Source organism: Lycium barbarum, chromosome 7 (genome assembly GCF_019175385.1).
Source record: "Lycium barbarum isolate Lr01 chromosome 7, ASM1917538v2, whole genome shotgun sequence".
Classification (NCBI taxonomy): domain Eukaryota; kingdom Viridiplantae; phylum Streptophyta; class Magnoliopsida; order Solanales; family Solanaceae; genus Lycium; species Lycium barbarum.
The window spans coordinates 124842836-124858172 of record NC_083343.1 but is presented as its reverse complement, the minus strand read 5'-3'; the positions used below and the strand labels follow the sequence as shown (position 1 = coordinate 124858172).

The window sequence follows — 15337 nt, the reverse complement described above, 5'->3', positions numbered from 1 at the left end:
CTACCCAGAAGCAGCAGCAACATTCACATTCAAGCTCCTAGCAATCTCAAAAGAAACAAAAGCATCAAGACAAGCATACTGAATCTGCCCCAAACTCAACCACTCACAATCCCACCTCCCCATAGTAACACTTCTAGGCTTAACAATCTGTTTTCCAAGCACAACATTACACAATTGCTTCAACCCAGCATTCCTCAAATTCCTCATCTCATACGCATCAGCAGCTTTTGCTCTCAAATCCACCACATTCCCCACACTAATCTCGTAATCCTCAAGCAACTTCTCCACATCGCTCTCAATTCCAACTCCAACAAACACGCATTCCCGGTTCCCAAGAAAATTAACAAGTGATTCAGGGAAAGATTGACAGCATAAGAGTTGGATTATCAAGCAACGACGGTCAACGCAGATTTGGAGAAGTGAGACTGGGTTTTGTTGGTTACGGTGGAAATTAGGACGCCATTCAACATCAAGACCAGCGATGACGTGGCGATTGGTGGTTAAGGTTTCGGAGATCCAGTTAGTTATTATGTCGGGATCTGAAGTGACGATTGTCTTGATTGTGTCGGTGTAGAAGTGTACGTTGAAAAGGTCGTAGCGGTTGTCTTGTTGTTCGGTGTGTGTAATACGGAGATTATTCATTGTTGGGTTTTCAATGGAGTGAAGAGAAAATCGCCGTTGAAAGGGTTTTTTTTGAGACAAGGGTTTGCAATTTTTGACGAAAAGACGTAATGTTATTGGTAAAGTTAGGGGACTTGGTATTATAGTACGGTATGATATAATTATTAATGGAGATTAAAGACTAATTATGAAATGACAAAAATGGTCTCTTATGTTTGACTTATGTTTGGGGTGGGTTCAAAATAGTTCCTTAAACTATGCACTTTGTAATTTTGGTCCTTTTAAGTTTTGCTCAAAGTTAAATACTTTTAGGTCACCATCAAATTTTTACTGAAATGTCATATGACTGTTAAATTTGATGGGAACTATGAAAATTAAAAAGTTAGGAGGAACTCACATTTAGAGGTAAAATCTTTATAATTTCTACTATTTTTATCTATTTATTTCTAGAGTATGGTATAACTTTTTAATGTAATATGCTATTTTTTTATGTCTTTTTAGTATATGGTGTAATTTTTTGGGTTGCATATTTTTAAATTTGATAAAACTTTCTTGATGTTTATGTATTCCTTGATTTTTGTCATATGTACGATCATAAATTGTTAAAATATATGAAGAGGACTAAAACTTTTGGGAAATTTAAAGGACCAAAATTGTTAAGTGATCATTGATTTGATTGTTTCAGTGTAGAAGTGAACGTCTAAGAGGTCGTAACGGTTTCATGGTTGGGTTTTCAATTGGGTGGAGGTCGTAATGATTTTGGGAATGGTGGAGTAATGTAATGTTGACGAAATAGGGAGTGGACCAGCTGTGATAGTACGGCATAGGCTATACTTATTAATGGGGATTAAAGACTAATTTTGATAGGGAAATAAACATAACTAGGCAGCTTTCTAAAAATAATTGCACATTAATAGCAGCTTTAGTTAATTAGCATTTCATATCAATCAATTATTAACGTATGTATCAACTTCCAAATAATCATCCCTAAATTTTTTAGCTGGATAAGAATCAGCCGCAAACTATTCCTTTTTTTGTGGTCAATTTTTTTTTTTTTTATCTTTTATTGCATCACTCCATTCTTTATTTTTATTTTAATCTTTTATTGTTAATATACAATCACTCCGGTCTTTTTTTTTTCCTTTCCTTTTCTCACGGCTTTTTATATTACCTATATATTTTATATATTTAGTATAACATACGTATAAACAATAATATATAGAGTATATCCAATAATATTCACAGTATAATAAAGATATATATCTAATTATCTACACAGTATAATAAAGACATACATGGTATAATAAGTATGATATATTTGAAATATATTAAACGTTTATTTTGAAGAAAAATAAAATTGTCCACCATTTTATGTGTTTATGTCTAATTATATTTACAGTATAATAAGATATAAATGGTATAATAAAAGACATACATGGTCTAATAAAGATATCCGTAAGGATATACATGGTATAAATATATCAGAAAACTGAAAATAAGGATAATTAGTATTAAACGAATTCGTTAATTAATGGAAAAAAATAATGATGAAAGAGAAAGGGATATGCACATATTAATTAGAATCATTTGTAAACTAATTTCTTATTTAGTGAGAAAGATGATGATGAAAGAGAAAATGTGATATATTAGTTGGGATAAAACTTAATTCCTTAATTAGTTGTCCTTCATTAACCGTAAATGATTTCCGAATATGCTAAAATGGTAAAGAAGTGTGTCATTTTTTTTTATAAAAAAAAAAATTGCTCTTAATTATAAGTGGAGTATGCGATCGCATACTCTAAATTCTCTCTGCAACTTCGATCTTCTTGCCAATCGACATGCGGCCGCAAAATGAGTGTAACACCCCGTACCTTTAACCTAAGTTTTGACCATGATCCTAGACTTAGAAAACCAGATAAAGAATGTGGGAATTGGAAATTTCCTCTTCAGTTGTAAGATGGTGGTTTACGCCCATGAACAGTGACCGTATTTCAGTATACGACCCGTAAATCAAATCGTAAACTGGTACCAAGGATTTCTGAGCATTCTGCAATTTGGCAGTTGAATGTCATATGGTTAAATATGGCCCGTATTTCACAATGCGACCCGTATTTCAAATCGTAAATTGAAACCAAGGATTTCTGAGCATTCTGGAATTTGGCAATTTGATGTCAAATGGTTAAATACGGACCGTATTTCAAATTACGGCCCGTATTTCAAAACGTGTTTGGAATTTGGGAAAACTTCCTTCATGAAAGTTATAGAGCTTTGAAATACCTTTCCAACGGTGTATTATGGAGGTCAAAAGGACATCTGTGCAAAGAGTTATGACCATTTTACTGAAAAGAGGCAGTGCTGTCCGTATTTCAAAATACGGCCAGTATTTCAAAATACGGCCCATATTTTGAAATACGACCAGTATTTAACTGGGCCGAAAAATTATTTTCTCCAGAACAGTATATATTCGTCCATATCAGTTCAAATCATTATTTTTCATTCCTTCAAGCCTTAGAACGACTTCCTACCCTCTCCCATCATCAAGAACACCAAGGTAAGCCTACTCTAATTATTCCAACTCAATTCTAATACTTATCAGTGTAATCTAAACAAGAAGTTATCATTTCAAAACTAGGGTTTTCAAGAAAACCCATCTAAGGTTCAAGAATTCAAGATTTTGGAAATCTTCTTCAAAGCTCAAGTCTTTAATTCAAGTTTTGGAGCGACTAAGGTATGTAGAGTTACTATCTACGTGTGGGAACATCATTGTTCTTCCCCACGCCTCATAATCCATAAAATTATGATTCTCTACTAAAACTAGGGTTTCAATACCATGCTCATGATAACCCTAGGTCCATATCCATGATTATATTATGTATGAATTGTTATAATTCCATTGTTGAGTTCTTAATATTTCTTTATGATTATTGAGAATCTGTCTGTAATCTATGAAAACCCATATCTTGTATTTCATGGGTTCTTGCATGCATGTTTTTGACTAAGAATGATTGTTTCATGAATATCCTACATGTCTACAAGTTTCCGTGCAAGTGTATTATATAATTACTTTCATGCTATGATACAAGATACATACATACTAAATACAAGTTATTTCATGAAACCATATTTACAAGTTATTTCATGAAACCATGCTTACACGTTATTTCATGAAACCATGTTTACAAGTTATTTCGTGAAATCATAATTACAAGACAAGTACAAGTTAATTCACGAAAATCATGGGCTTCTTAGCCAATTATATTATGTTCATATTTTTGGGAGTTGCACGAATTACCGAGAAGGCTCAGATAGCCTGAAACTACGTAGCCATCGTAGGACAAGGATCGCTCCGCCCAGTTAGGACGATACCTTAATTTTACACTGAATGGATCCATCAGGCACGTTACCACCTTATACCCTGGCAAGGTATGAGGGCTCTGCTGGTCCGGCGAGGTACCAGACTCCACGTACCCACGTGGTGATATCACATGTCGGTTTATGAAATGCTCTCCCTACTTATCATGTTTTACTTATGTTATATATATATGTACTCATGCTCATGCTCATGTTCATGTCTAAGTTTTCAGTTCCACTTCTTATCATGTTATTCCATGCCCCATGTTATTTCTTTCAGTTGCTTTACATACCAGTACATTCAATGTGCTGACGTCCTCTTTTATTGCCCGGGGGCCTGCATTTCACGATGCAGGTACTGATATACAGGATGACACATCTGCTCAGTAGGACATCATTCGTATCAGCTTATTGGTGAGCCACATCTCATTCGGGGTTTAGTCAACTTTTGTTTTATGATTAGTTATGCATCTAAGGTATGCTTGGGGCCTTGTCCCAGTAAGTATGTTTTCCAATCAGACTCATGATAGAGGTTTCATAGACTAGACAAGTCAGTTATGTTATGTCAGACATTCGGAGTCGTATAGCCATTTTGGCTCATTCATGTTATTTCCGCACTCATGTTTAAACAAGTATTTTTATTAAGTATTATGACTTACGACGTTTTATAAAGGCTCATCATGCATTCACGTTATATTCCGCTCATGTTATGCCTCATGATGATTCAGCAAGCCATGTGGTTCGCTCGGTCACATGCAGTAAGGCACCGAGTGTCGTGTTTCGCCCAAGCCATGGTTCGGGGCGTGACAAAGCTTGGTATCAGAGCCTAGGTTCAAGTGTCTTAGGAAGTCTATGAAACCGTGTCCATTGGGATCACTTTTATATGTGTGTGCGCGCAACACATATAAACAGTTGACCACTAAGACATCTAAGATTGTCTCACTTATTTCAACTCTAGATCGTGCAATAGAGCTATGTTCTTAGAAATCACTCGGACTCATGTGTTGTTCCCTATTCTACCAAATACGACTCATCTCAGTGGATGAGGAAGATGTGAAACTAATCATTATCGATGTGTTGCTTTCAGATAGAGTTATCAGGAGTTATTCTGACTCGTGCGCATTGCATTCTTTCAGAAAATGTCTACTAAGAGAAAGGCAACTTTGGGCCCGAGGGCTACCATTGATGTGACCCCAGAGACGAACTCTCAGACTCCGAGAGTTCTAATTTTTTAATTCTGCGACTGTAGGTCATCAAAACCTGCTTCAAGTACCATTAATGTCCCAGCTCAGACCAATGCGAGGAAGAGGGGTTTTCATAATCCGATTTGCTGCAAGTGTAATAAGAGACATCAAGGGGTGTGCCGCTATGGCACCTATAGATGTTTTGGGTGTGGCCGGCAGGGTCACTATCTGAAAGATTGCCCACAAGTGAAACAGGACAACAAAGGTTTTTCGCACCCCATTTGCAGGAGTGTGTAGGATGGGTTCGGATGTGTGTTATAATTGTGGTCTCCAAGGCCACATGCAAAGAGAATGCCCTTCAGTCAAGTACAATAGTAACACTAAGGGTGGTGCAATTCGTTCCCCCAGACCAGGCATAGCCAATTTAACAACACCGTTCGCAGCCCGTAGTACTCGGGCACTAGCAGACCAAGGCACTGATAGGGATGAAGTATTAGGATTAAGTGGGGATCAAGCACGTTATCATGATATGGTAGATCGCCAAGGCTCCGATGTGCCGTCACATGTGTCATAGGTATGCCAATAATTTTCCCTCTTTGTCACATATGAGGTATTATGCCCTAGATCTATTATGTCTTATGTGGTTATTGTGCAGTTGATAGTTCAGATTTAAGACCCTACAAGGTAACATGTTAGGAAGTTAACTGCAGCAGGCATAAATTGTCCATGGTAGTTTTAAGCAGGAAATAGCCTAAGAGCCAACCACCTGTAATACTAGAAAGTCTCGACTTTTTCAAGGATATATATATTTTTTTGCCATATGATCTATGTACATGACTAGGAAGAGACTGATGAGATAAGAAAACCACGAGCAGACGATATTGGATTTTTTTTAGGGTTAGTTTTAAATTATTTAACCTTATTCAGATCAGACCTAGAGAGTATGACGTTAGTAAGTTACTACAAGGAGCAGATATTACTATGAGATAAAAGATATGACAATTCCCTCTTAGGTTATGTGATTAAGTATTTATCCCTGATGTGTATAGTATGATATAATTTTGAAAGTGTATAGGGAATTTGGGGTTAGTTATTCCAATTCCTTGTTTGAGACAGATGAAATTTCCCTAACTGTGATCCATGTTATAGTTCAGAAAAATAGTATACAACCCCAGAATAGAGTCAGATAAGGAGGAAAAGTTAGAAATAACCTTATGCTTCACATTAGTACTGAGAGAAGAATTAGAGAATATGATGCTAGTAAGTGGTTAACAGAAGCATAGTAAGTAAGTTTGAATAGACACAGTGAATTAGAAATTTTCAGCAGAGTTAGTAGAAGTACGATTTGAGTTACTTAGTCAAGTTAGCACTACTAAGTGGGTGACTGTCTGAATACACCGAAGGCGTGTTAGAACCCAAAGGGTTTAAGTTAAATTTGAGCTGTAGAAATTGGTGAAAGAAGAAAACCATCTAAGCAGTAAGATAGCAAGCTACAGAAGAAGGGCCTTTAAGAGTTATCAGAAAAGAGTTTTCCTCAGGACTGACAAAGCTAGTATGCCAGTTATGTACATTAGAAACCCGTTTATTTAAGTAATCCAGTTTTTCCAGTATGTAAGACTTACTTGAAGTAAGTCGAAGAAATGAGTCGTCAGTATGTTAGAGGAAATTAGCGAAATCACTAGATGACCACTTACCGCTAACTCAAGGGATCCACAGGCTTTAAACGTCAGTTTTTAAACTAAGGGGGAGATCGTGCGATAAGGTGCCGATATAAACTATGTGTTTTGTAAGTTGATAGGTGTTAAGGAGATTATGTCAGAGGGTCACAGTTTCATGCAGCCAAGATAAGGTGCGTAGAATGTGATCTTTGTTATGCTGTTGAGATCAAGTACTAGGTAATTATGTTATAAGATAAAGTTCTAGAGCGAATAGCGGGCTTTAAGGGTATAACGATTCCAATTCCAGAGTAATTCATGTACTATGCGGTAATAATGCCCAGACATACTCTACTCGTGCCTTTCGCACCCATATCATGCCCATGTTAGAGATTGATACTCCATGTTTAAGATACAAGAATTAAGACTCTATACGATAGTAAGCTATGCAAGGGAATGTTCTTTCATGTTTCTCACATCAGGTTGTACTCATGTCCAAGGTTGAAGACCGCATTCATGTCTCACGTATCTATCGTGCTTTTATACCCATGGCCACGTTCTATCTTCTAAGTGCTTTCCGAGTATGATGTTGATTTTGATAATGATTGAGGAGAAGGTAACACAATAGTTTAAAGACTAAGAAACTATGGAATGCCCACCTGGTCCTTGAACAAGGGAAAAATGCCTTAGGTAAATGATTTATTTCAACTCCAAAGATATGCTACCTACGTTCTCACGTACTTGTGCCCACGACCGACTTATTTGAGCATCCACATATAGAAATAGCATAACAGGGGGATTAGGTAATGATAAGAGTAGTCAAGATGGATGTCCTACCCACGATTCTACGTAACTCATGCTTATATTCCTTTGGCTACTGTTTTAAAGCAGCTCGTAGCTTGGCACAAAGGATGTCATTTTCTTTTCCGAAGTACCTATGCCCTGTTTAAGTTTAAGGTAACTTTCTACTTATGCCTTAGGTGCTTGACGAACGAAGCATTCATTCCTATGATCCTTTCCTTCACAAGTCTTATTTTATAATGAGAGTATCGACTTACAGTAATAAGCGTAAACTATGTTGAACCATGTCCCATTCTGTAAGTATAGCTAAGTTCTAAAAGTGATATCTTATCCATCCCTATGTCTCTAAGTACTCAAGAGTGAAGCCTACAACTTATACTCCATTTAAGTCACACTTATGCCTTATTCGCACTTCAATATTCATGAGCTAATGTCCAAATGTCAGGGTATGTAGCTTCGAAGTACTTATGTAAAAGTCGTGTCTCTCATGCCCCATGCCATGCTACTCATGTATTCATGTCTTATGCCATATTAGTCCCATTTCCATGTATACATGTTCCATGTTATGTTCTTCAGTCTGATGTAACCATTGCCACGTCTATCTTCGAAGATGAAGTGTCTGATTCGTATGAATGATCCCTTTCTCTCACTCCTTAATGATCCACTTACAATAATAAGCAAGGTAAGCCAAGATATTCATATCCATGTTTCAGAGCGAACAAGGTAAGGTTCGAAGTAAGGTATGTTCCAAGTTCATAGTGAGATCTCTTCAGGTATTGTATGGTACTTATCTCGAAAGTATTCTACTCAGATTTGATGTATCATGTCATGCCTACGCTAGAGCTTTATGAATACCTATGTTAGAATCATATTCCTAGTGTATGACTCAACTCTATCTCATTCGCACGGAGTTACACTTACATTCATAGGTTAAGTCGTACTCTTATCTCGTATGTTTATCGTGGTAACACATGAACATCTATGATCAAGTCCCTAAGTGTTCAGATCCTACCTGCGCTCAGTATTCAACCCTCATGTTGTAACAATCATGTTTTCGACATTCAGATCTCATGTTGATGTCCATGTTTACACGTGTTTGCATCTCATGACAGTTTACCACTCATGTATTCATGCCAGCCAGTCTTCTTGTATTTATGTCCCACGTCATGCTCCTCACGTCCAGGTAATCATGTCATGTTCGTGCTTATTTTCCAGTACTCGTGTCATTCATGCCTACAAATTCTCTTCCAAACCCCATGTATAGTAATCATGTAATCATTCAGCCAATAATCATGTGTTCAGGCCAACTAAGTATTAATGTTAGATACATTCAAGATTTAGTAATCACGTTATGTCACATCATGCGTATTAAGATGCTATGTGAGTTGTGTGTTGGTACTTTAGTTAGCTGGTAGGCGCTTGAGAAATGTCGTGACGGTCCGAATTATGAAGGAAGTCCTACCATAAATTTTGTAGATTCCAGAGTTGTTAGCAATTCTTAACCACTAGTCATAAATCGAGGACAAATATTTTATGATTCTCATTCATGTAGGCGCTACTCAGTTTCATGTTCCCCATGTACATGTTTTCATGAAATCACGTACTCAGTTCTCATGATCCATGACCATGTTACCACGTAACCATGTCAAGCTCTGATGTTTTACGTCATGTTTCTTTCATGTTCATGTATTCAAGCCATGTCAAGCCATGTTTTTAACCATGACCCATCATTCGAGGACGAATGATTCCAAGGGGGAGATATTGTAACACCCCGTACCTTTAACCTAAGCTTTGACCATTATCCTAGACTTAGAAAACCAGATAAAGAATGTGGGAATTGGAAATTTCCTCTTCAGTTGTAAGATGGTGGTTTACGCCCATGAACAGTGACCGTATTTCAGTATACGGCCCGTAAATCAAATCGTAAACTGGTACCAAGGATTTCTGAGCATTCTGTAATTTGGCAGTTGAATGTCATATGGTTAAATACGGACCGTATTTCACAATGCGGTCCGTATTTCAAATCGTAAACTGAAACCAAGGATTTCTGAGCATTCTGGAATTTGGCAATTTGATGTCAAATGGTTAAATACGGACCGTATTTCAAAATACGGCCCGTATTTCAAAACGTGTTTGGAATTTGGGAAAACTTCCTTCATGAAAGTTATAGAGCTTTGAAATACCTTTCCAACGGTGTATTATGGAGGTCAAAAGGACATCTGTGCAAAGAGTTATGACCATTTTACTGAATAGAGGCAGTGCTGTCCGTATTTCAAAATACGACCTGTATTTCAAAATACGGCCTGTATTTCAAAATATGGCCCGTATTTTGAAATACGACCAGTATTTAACTGGGCCGAAAAATTATTTTCTCCAGAACAGTATATATTCGTCCATATCAGTTCAAATCATTATTTTTCATTCCTTCAAGCCCTAGAACGACTTCCTACCCTCTCCCATCATCAAGAACACCAAGGTAAGCCTACTCTAATTATTCCAACTCAATTCTAATACTTATCCTTGTAATCTAAACAAGAAGTTATCATTTCAAAACTAGGGTTTTCAAGAAAACCCATCTAAGGTTCAAGAATTCAAGATTTTGGAAATCTTCTTCAAAGCTCAAGTCTTTAATTCAAGTTTTGGAGCGACTAAGGTATGTAGAGTTACTATCTACGTGTGGGAACATCATTGTTCTTCCCCACGCCTCATAATCCATAAAATTATGATTCTCTACTAAAACTAGGGTTTCAATACCATGCTCATGATAACCCTAGGTCCATATCCATGATTATATTATGTATGAATTGTTATAATTCCATTGTTGAGTTCTTAATATTTCTTTATGATTATTGAGAATCTGTCCGTAATCTATGAAAACCCATATCTTGTATTCCATGGGTTCTTTCATGCATGTTTTTGACTAAGAATGATTGTTTCATGAATATCCTACATGTCTACAAGTTTTCATGCAAGTGTATTATATAATTACTTTCATGCTATGATACAAGATACATACATACTAAATACAAGTTATTTCATGAAACCATATTTACAATTGCACTGGTCAATTGCAAAGTGCCAAATGGTTTTCAAAGATTGATTTGAGGTCCGGGTATCATCAAGTGAGAGTAAGGGAGAAAGATATCTCCAAGACAGCTTTCCGGACAAGATATGGTCATTTTGAATTCCAGGTGATGTCATTTGGGCTAACTAATGCGCCAGCGGTATTTATGGATTTGATGAATAATGTGTTCAGGTCCTTTCTGGACTTATTTGTAATCGTATTCATTGATGATATTTTGGTGTATTCTAGATCCGAAGCAGAACATGCGGATTATTTGCGTATTGTCCTTGGAGTTCTTCGAACTCGAGAATTTTTTGCAAAGTTTTCCAAATGTGAGTTCTGGTTGAACTCAGTGGCATTTTTAGGGCATATTGTGGCAGCCGATGGTATTCGAGTGGATAGTCAAAAGATTGAGGCCGTGAAGACTTGGCCAAGGCCCACAACTCCTACGGAGGTTCGTAGCTTTCTGGGCTTAGCAGGTTATTACAGGAGGTTCGTTGAAGGTTTTTCTTCTATTTCTGCACCACTCACAAAGTTGACCCAGAAATCGGCAAAGTTTCAATGGACAGATGCTTGCGAACGTAGTTTCCAAGAGTTAAAGGGTCGATTGACTTCTGCCCCAGTTCTGACACTTCCAGCGGGATTGGAAGGATACGTTGTGTATTGCCACGCTTCAGGTGTTGGGCTAGGCTGTGTGTTGATGCAACATGGCAAGGTGGTTGCGTATGCTTCAAGGCAATTGCGGAAACATGAGCAAAATTATCCTACCCATGACTTAGAATTGGCCGCGGTGGTCCATGCATTAAAGATATGGAGACATTACTTATATGGTGTCCACGTGGATATTTACACAGATCATAAGAGTCTTCAATACATGTTCAAGCAGAAAGAGTTGAATTTGCGGCAACGACGATGGCTAGAGTTGCTAAAAGACTATGATGTTGAGATCCTGTACCACCCCGGGAAGGCAAATGTAGTGGCTGATGCTCTTAGCCGTAGGTCGATGGGAAGTCTAAGTGATGTACGACCAGAAAAGAAAGAGATGGCCCGTGAGCTTCAACAGTTAGCTAGCCTAGGAGTCCGAGTAGTGGACTCAGGTAGCAGCAGAGCTACTATTCAGAATTCAGCAGTTTCATCGCTAGTAGCGGAAGTAAAAGAGCGACAATATGAGGATCCCATGCTAATGCAGTACAGAGATACCCTCCCTCAGAAAGAGGAGTCATCATTTGATATTTCGAGAGACGGAGTTCTCCGATGTCGAGGCAGGTTATGTGTTCCCGATGTAGTAGGCCTACGTCACCAAATATTGAGGGAAGCCCATTGTTCCCGTTATTCTGTCCACCCCGGGGCGACAAAAATGTATCATGATCTTAAGTCTATATATTGGTGGAATGGGATGAAGAAAGATATAGCGGAATTCGTAGCCCAGTGTCCTAATTGCCAACAAGTGAAGATTGAACACCAAAAGCCGGGTGGATTGTTGCAAGCTATGGAAATCCCAACTTAGAAGTGGGAAGTGATTAACATGGACTTCATTTCAGGCTTACCCCGTTCTCGACGTAAGTATGATTCCATATGGGTGATTGTGGATAGACTCACCAAGTCAGCTCATTTCTTACCGATCAGGACGACCTGTGAGGCAGAAGATTATGCGAAGCTTTATCTTAAAGAGATAGTAAAACTCCATGGCGTCCCGGTATCTATTATATCCGACAGAGGGACTCAGTTTACAGCTAAGTTTTGGAGGTCTTTCCAAGAGGGTTTAAGGACCCGAGTTAGCCTTAGCACGGCATTTCATCCACAGACCGATGGGCAGGCTGAACGTACTATTCAAACTCTGGAGGATATGTTGCGAGCATGTATGATAGACTTTGGAGGAAATTGGGATGATCATTTGCCACTCATTGAGTTTGCTTACAATAATAGTTATCATTCTAGCATTCAAATGGCACCGTATGAAGCTTTATATGGGCGAAAGTGTAGATCCCCAATTGGGTGGTTTGAAATCGGAGAAACTAAATTGATAGGGCCAGACTTGGTCCAGCAAGCTATAGAGAAAGTCAAGCTTATACAAGATCGGTTGTTAGCAGCTCAAAGTCGTCAAAAGTCCTATGCGGATAATCATCGAAGGGACTTAGAGTTCGAAGTGAAAGATTGGGTGTTCTTGAAAGTGTCGCCAATGAAGGGCGTTATGAGATTTGGCAAAAAGGGGAAACTTAGTCCCCGGTATATTGGGCCATATGAGATTGTGCGCAAAATAGGCAAGGTGGCCTATGAATTAGAACTACCTCAGGAATTGGAGTCAGTCCATCCAGTGTTTCACGTCTCGATGCTCCGAAAATGCATTGGAGATCCTACTAGGATCGTCCCAGTAAATGATGTACAAGTGACAGAGGAATTGACTTATGATGAAATACCCATTGCCATATTAGATAGGCAAGTACGGAGGCTTAGAAATAAAGAAGTGGCCTCAGTTAAAGTTTTGTGGAGAAATAACCATCGAGAGGAAATGACGTGGGAAGCGGAAGAAAGTATGCGATCCAAATACCCACATTTATTTCAGCCCTTGGAAGAAGCCCAAGATGAGACGTCAAGATCATAAGGTATGTATATTTTCCTTTTATGCTTTTGGGTCATGTGTGGCCAAAATTTTATGTTGTTATGTTGTGGCCCTGTGTGGCATTGATATTATGGGTTGTTGTGGCAGGATGGTAGCGCCATATTATAAGGGAAACTCTGGCGAAATTTTTGTAGAATTCCCGAGCACTTTAACATTCGGGGACGAATGTTCTTAAGGGGGGAAGAATGTTACACCTCGGAAAATTTTTCCGTTGGTACGTAAGTGAACGAACTAGTGATAAGTATGAGTGCATGATGTCCATGAGCAAGAAACGACGTTTGATGACCTTAGGCGAGATTTCGAAGGTACCCGATGTGAGATGAGAAAGTTGGCTAAATTAAGGTGAGATATAAGGTGAGCAATGCATGTGCATGGACGTGGGTGATTAAAATGAGAAGTCTAAGAAATATGGGAAGTTGCAGAATTGCAACTGCCCAGTGGTCGTAAAGTGCTAGGACGGACCGTAAACTGGTATACGGTCCGTAAACTAGCAGGTCGTAAACTGCCATGCAAGGCTTCAACTTTCTGCCAGCCGAGAAATGGTAAAATACGACCTGGAGGACGGACCGTAAAGCGATTTACGGCCCGTAAACCATGGTCGTAAATCACCATGGTTACAGGCTAAAGCTTCTGGTTCTAATATGGTTAAATACGCCCATGATGGACGGGCCGTAAACTGGAGGACGAGTCGTAAACTCAGTTTACGACTACTGTTCACTTCAACACAGATTTTGCAATTCATTAAATAAAGGAACCAAGACTTGTTTTATTTCATTTCCACATTACACACCTTCTCTCTAAAACCTCTCTCTACATTTATTATCCAAGTTTTCAAGGATCATAAGTCATCAACAACATAAAACAAAGTGAATCAAGAGTAAGAACATCATCAAAGGTCATCCAAGTCAAGAAATCCAAATGGAGAAAAACTAGAGTTTTGCTCAAAGTGGAGTATTATCAACTAAGGCTTGTTCCTACAACTTCTAAGGTAAGATTCATGATTATTACATGATGTTTAAGGTATTGGAGAATTAAAATACATGGATTGTAGAAAATATGGTAAGATGGGTTATGAATGATGAATAGTGACATTTTGAGGAATAGTTTGAATTGAATCATGAATGTAGTTGTGTTGTGATATGAACATGTTATAAATTGTATTAAGATCATGAACTAGAAACTTTAGGCGAATGGACGAATTTGGGTGTTATGACCTTGAACATGGGTGAATTAGAAACAAATTGAGAAATCTAGATAATGTGGATAATGTGAATGACTAATGGTCATTGTTATGATATTAATGAAGGTAGAAACGCTAACATTGGAAGGGGACGTGCAAGTGTAGAATAGTCCGACGAAAAGGTATGTAAGGCTAACCCTTCTTTCATAAGGCATGGTTCTTTGGCCAATTCTCTAAATCCTCTATACGCGTATGTTGCCTTCAATTGATAAACTTTCCGAGCTTGTAAGCTCATGATCCTTGATACATACTACGATTGCACTACGCTCCCCGTATGACGAGTAGGCCCATGATCTAGATGTAACGATAATGAAGAGGATAGTAATGATGACGATAATAATAATGATGCTAAAGGTGCCTATGGGCTATTATACGTATGTGTGCCTATACAGGGCTATAATGAACCCCGAGCTTATAATGCCGGGTAGAATATATGTATATGGATGGATATATATATGTATGTATATGATTACGTAACGCGCGCACACATCTGCAGATGGTACGAATAACCCTGAAGCCTTGGTAGGGCCAGGTAGAAATAACATTGAGCCTTGGTTGGCCAAGTGTGTATGAAACACCGAACCTTATGGTCGGGTACGCTATGTATGTATATAAGTGTATGGCTATGTATATAATATGAATATGAATGTGAAAAGACTATGTATATGAATGCGAATAGGGGCATGTATATGAATACGAGCACTATTATGAAATACGCGTGAGAAATGGAAAGTTCCTATGAAAGGCAGGTAAGTGCCATGATGATGATATTATTGTCTTCCCTCCTATGCCACTTCATAT

At 38.2% G+C, this 15337-nt stretch overlaps 1 protein-coding gene across 1 annotated transcript; it reads right to left on the bottom strand.

The window, feature by feature from the left end:
* LOC132601891 (3'-5' exonuclease-like) lies at positions 1-642 on the bottom strand. Its single transcript, XM_060314944.1, has one exon. The coding sequence runs from the start codon at positions 640-642 to the stop codon at positions 1-3; it is 642 nt and encodes a 213-aa protein (XP_060170927.1).
* Positions 643-15337: the final 14695 nt, after the last annotated feature.